At 55.6% G+C, this 5300-nt stretch overlaps 1 protein-coding gene across 1 annotated transcript in view; it reads left to right on the forward strand.

The window, feature by feature from the left end:
• Positions 1-2093: 2093 nt before the first annotated feature.
• Positions 2094-5300, forward strand: part of TBXA2R (thromboxane A2 receptor) — a 4729-nt gene continuing 1522 nt past the window's right edge. The window contains exon 1 of the mRNA XM_006897961.1: positions 2094-2883. Coding sequence (XP_006898023.1) covers positions 2098-2883 — 786 coding nt within the window. The 5' untranslated portion in view covers positions 2094-2097. The remainder of the gene's footprint in view (positions 2884-5300) is intronic.

Raw genomic sequence — 5300 nt, forward strand, 5'->3', positions numbered from 1 at the left:
ATAGCGACCCTATATACAACAGCCCTAAACCCTGCTCTATCCTGTGCCAATCGCACTGCCTCTGACACACCCATCCCGATTACCCCAGTCACTGAATCAATCCATCTCATAGAAGGTCGTCTCCTCTTGTGCCGTCCCTCCACCCTCCCAAGCATGATGTCCCTCTCCAAGGACCTGTCCCTCCTTGCAACATGCCCAAAGTATGTCAGACGAAGCCCCAGAATCCTTGCCTCCAAGGAGTAGCTTGGTTTAACCCTCTCCAGGATGAATCTGTTTGTTTTCTTGGCAGTCCATGTTACATTCAATACTCTTCTCCAGCACCACAGTTCAAAGGCATCAATTCTCCTTCTGTCCTCCCTAGTCATTGTCCAACTCTCTGACGCATAACAAGTGATTGCAAAGACCATGTCCTGTATCAGGCGCACCTTAGTCTCCAGAGAGACACCATTGCTCTTGAGTACTTTAGAGAGGTCCCTAACAGCAGACTTTCCCAGCAGATTTGACGGTACAAACACAAAAAGTAATAAAATTTAAAACAAACAAGCAAGCAAAAAAACCCTGGTGGCTCTAAATACCCTACACACACACACACACACACACACACACACACACGTAGGTCAGGCACCTCAGAATAAAGATCTGGCAATCTAGGAAAATCAGTGTCTAAAAACCCTCCTGGGGTGCAGTTCTTCTCTGACACCTATGGGGGCGCCATGAGCTGGAACTGACTGCGTGGGAACCAACATCAAAAACACATGTATAAGATTCATGTAACTGAGCCGGAGTTTAAATCCCAGGTTGGTTTCTGCAGGACCTGACAGTCTTGGACAGTTATGTGATCGCCCTGTGCCTCAGTTTCCCCGCTTCTGCAATGTGGGAGTCTACGTAATGCCTCCCAGCTTTCAGAGCATGGCTCTGGCAAACTCCTGCCCAGCCTTCAATGCCCTGCACACTTCTCCCCACGCCAAAAGCATCGTCACCGCTAACTTGTGGATAATTTGCGGTCGGTGCCAGGGCAAGGGGCAGGGGAGCCGGCTTCCATCCTGACCCCCTGCGTGACCTTCCACAAGTCACTGCCTCTCTGGACTTCGAGGTCCTCTGGAGTGTTGTCCTTTTTGGGACTTGGGCTTGTTTATTTACTGAGTGGTCTTGCTTCATTTTTAGTCCATTTCATCACAGCTGGCCTTGGTTCCGTGGCGTGGCTGATTCATCCACATGCGGTCATCAGCTGTGGCTCTCTGCTGTGCCTCCAGGCCCACGTCGGGGGACAGGTCCCTCTGCTGCCTTTTATAACCCGTCCCTGGGGAACCCAGCACTCCAGAATGAGCTGGAAGTTCTTTCTTGTACCTAAAACGGGACTGGATTTTTCTAGCTGCTTATTCTAAAAGCGAGACCACAAAAGTGGGGGGAAAGGAAGCCACATTGGCCTGAAGTGGGTGAGGAAGGGTGGAAACATCCCCCAGTGTCCCTAAGGCACCAGTGGGGTTGCCCTCCCTCACAGGCCTTCTAGAAAATTCTTGCCATGTGAGGCTGTGACCGTGGACTGAGAGCCAGCCAGGACCTCCTAGAACCAGGCGTGTCCTGGAAGTCGGAAATTCTGCTTGACAATGAGAAAAATCTGGTTGGGATGGTGCTGTAATCTGCTAAGAGTCTGGACAGACAACAGAGGGGGAAACTGAGGTACAGAGTGACAAAACCATCACCCTGGAGCCATATGGTAAGCACTAAGGCTGCAGTTCAAACCCAGGGCTCTTCAGCCCTTCTCTGGGACAAATGCTTCCTGGTGTCCCTGTTGCGCTCTAGTCCCTAAGGGGCACTGAGTCCAAGGTAGGAGGGAGCATGAATGTAGTCGTCAGGGGAGTAATAGTAATAGTGTTATTAGTAATAATACAACCCATGTGAGGAGCAAGCTATGTCAGGAAAGGCTTTCTCAAAGATGGGATTTTTAGCAGGGGCATTGAAGGCTATGTAGGAGTTCGCCAACTCACCAGTCCATCCTCTCTTTCCCTCGCAGGTGAGCCTGGGCCAGTGCCTGCTTGTCCCACCTGCAACCTCAGCCCGATGGAGTGGTGAGCATCTGCGTCTAGCTAGGGTGTCATGTGGCCCAACAACAGCTCGCTGGGGCCCTGCTTCCGGCCCACGAACATCACGTTGGAGGAACGGGGGCTCATCGCCTCGCCCTGGTTTGCCGCCTCCTTCTGCCTCGTGGGCCTGGCCTCCAACCTGCTGGCCCTGAGTGTGCTGGCTGGCGCCCGGCAGGGTGGCTCACACACCCGCTCGTCCTTCCTCACCTTCCTGTGCGGCCTGGTGCTCACGGACTTCCTGGGGCTGCTGGTCACCGGGGCCATTGTGGTGTCCCAGCATGCCATCCTCTTCAACTGGCACGTCGTGGACCCCAGCTGCAGCCTCTGCCACTTCATGGGGGTGGTCATGGTCTTCTTTGGCCTGTGCCCATTGCTGCTGGGGGCCACCATGGCCTCAGAGCGTTACCTGGGCATCACACGGCCCTTCTCGCGCCCAGCCGCCTCCTCGCAGCGCCGGGCCTGGGCCACGGTGGGGCTGGTGTGGGCGGCTGCCCTGGCCCTGGGGCTGCTGCCGCTGTTGGGCCTGGGCCGCTACTCGGTGCAGTTCCCCGGCTCCTGGTGCTTCCTCACGCTGGGCGGGGAGCCGGGCGACGTGGCCTTCGGCCTGCTGTTTGCCCTGCTCGGCAGCTTCTCCGTCGGGCTGTCCTTTCTGCTGAATACCGTCAGCGTGGCCACCCTGTGCCGCGTCTACCACGGCCAGGAGGCTGCCCAGCAGCGGCCCCGGGACAGTGAGGTCGAGATGATGGCCCAGCTCCTGGGCATCATGGTGGTGGCCAGCGTCTGCTGGATGCCCCTGCTGGTGAGTAGCAGGAACCCTGGTGGTAATGACCCTGAAGCAGGAGGAGGGCCTTTACCGAGAGGATATTGGAAGACGCAGAGGAGTTCACCCACTGGGGCTTCTCCTCCTCTCGGCCTAGTCAAGGGTGGCTAGCTGGGCTTTGAGGATTGCAGGCTTCAGGAGCAGCCTGTGCAAAGGCCCTGGGGCAGGACAGCACCTGGAGGGCTGCAAAGAACAGCAAGGAGGCCCATGAGGGTGGAGCAGGGGCAGGCGGGGAGGGGAGGACAAGGAGAGGACAGAGCAGGGCCTGCAGGACCTTGTAGGTCACGGGAAGGACTTTCACAGGAAAGAGGTGGGATCCCACAGGGCAGTGGACAGAGGGGGGCTGGGCCTGACTCAGCTCTCGTGCGCCCTCTGGCGGCTGTGGGCAGAACAACAGTGTGAGGTGCAAGCGAGTCTGGGACCAGGTGGAGGAGGCACCTGAGCTGGTCCAGGTGGGCGATGATGGAGCAGGTGGAGACAGAGGAGGGGAGTGGCACGTGGAGACTTGGTACATGACATGCACGCAATAAATAACAATAATGCACAAATGCGGAAACATTATTGGTTCTATGAGATCAAATAGACCTTCTGGAGGGGGGCAATCGCCATCCTGCAGCCACCTCTGCTCTGGCTACTTCTGGTGCCGCTCCGTCCCTCTGCAGGGATACAGGCGGTCTCCCTCAGCCCAGATCCCCGGCTCATCACGCCCTTCAGGCTCCCTGGCCCCGGCCAACTCCTAGGACAGCCCCTGCCAACTCCTAGGACAGCCCTTGCCCAGCTCGAATACCAGATCGTCAACAACAGCAGAGAGCAAATATTTTTGACCGGCAGCCCATCTGGTCTCTGTCCTCTGTGGCGACTCCTTAACCCTGAAAGCTGTGCTGGGTGCACATTGTCAACAGGCACACTCACACGTGGCCGTGCGCCGATAACGCTGGATATATGACCCCGACGTTTGAATTCATGCCGTTTTCAAGGGTCACGAGATAGTATGTGGCTTTTCTTCCCCACCCCCAACCCGTCATGAGTTGCATTTTTTAAAAATGCAAGAACGCTCTTAGCAAAAGAAAAAGTAACCTAGTAACTGAGATGATGGCCAGACCTTTATCTCATTGTTCCCAGATCAGAACTGGGCCAGGAAACAGCTTGATAAAGGTGCACAGTAACACCTGTGGAGACAGCACCCGACGCCTTAGCTGACACAGTGCACTGGGAAAATCTTCAGCAAAAGATATCTTTAAAGTGTCAATAGAGGATGGCTGTCATCTTGCGGACTAAGGTGTGCCTGGCCCCCGCCATAGTATTTTCTATCTATTCATGTGGATGTGTTAAGGATGACAGAGGGATTGATGCCTTTGAATGATGCTGTTGGAGCGCCAAGGATCCCATGGACCGCCCAAAGGGAGGGTGCGGCCTGAGCGCCCCTCGGAGGCGAAGATGAGGAAGCTTCATCTCACAGACTCTGTGCATGTTGCTGGGAGAGGCTATTCCGTGGAGAGAGACATCGTGCTTGGGAAGGTGGAAGGACATCAGACGGCTTGACACAGTGCGGGGGGCTCCACAGCATAGGCAAGGGGTCACGCCTGCTGTGAAAGTCAGACAGTGAAGGAAGAAGACAAAGGAGACTCGTCACCTGTGAAGCGCGGTGACGGTGAAGAGCGCTGACGATGTCACACACGGCCAAGGGGACGCAGGACCCCGGCGTAGAGGTGAGGATGGTGGGACTGCGGGCAGGTCAGGAGGGCCCGTCTCTGGGAAGGACACTGGGCTCCGTGAACTGAGAGGTCAGCTAAAAAGAGGCCAACCCTGCAAAGAGGAGCCTGCACGGTGACCGCCACAGTGGACACGGACAGCAGTGGGTGTGCGGGCGGACGGGGCTGACTAGGGCTCTCGTCTGCTGGACATGAACTGGAACCAAGTGGGCAACACTGCATAACTACACCACAGCTCCTCCGGCTCTGACAGCACCTGGGGTCCCCGCCCCAGCTCCTCTCACCTGCGCTGAGACATCGGTCTGTGTCCATCGCCCTGAACGGACTGTGAGCCTAGGAGGTGAAAACTGGCTCTGTCTTGGCTCTTCCTGTGTCCACTGCAAAAAGAAGAGAGAGAAGGGGGCTCTGGTGGCCTAGTGGCAAGAAGCTGCCCTGCAATCCTAAAGGTATGCGGTTCGGATCCACCAGATACTCCACTGGAGAAGGAGAGGCAAACTCCTCCTGTGCCAGTTGGATCCAATTTGATGGTACACTGAATTAAAAAGAAAAATAAATTTTTAAAAAAAGAAGAAGAAAGAGAAAGAGAGAGAGGGAGGGGGTAGAGAGAGGAAGACAAAGAAGGAGGAGAAAAAGAGGAGGAGGAGGAGAAAGAAAGAAAGAGAGAGAGAGAGAGAGAAAGAAAGA

This window comes from Elephantulus edwardii, unplaced genomic scaffold (assembly GCF_000299155.1).
Source record: "Elephantulus edwardii isolate Elephantulus edwardi_28Jun2011 unplaced genomic scaffold, EleEdw1.0 scaffold00217, whole genome shotgun sequence".
NCBI lineage: Eukaryota > Metazoa > Chordata > Mammalia > Macroscelidea > Macroscelididae > Elephantulus > Elephantulus edwardii.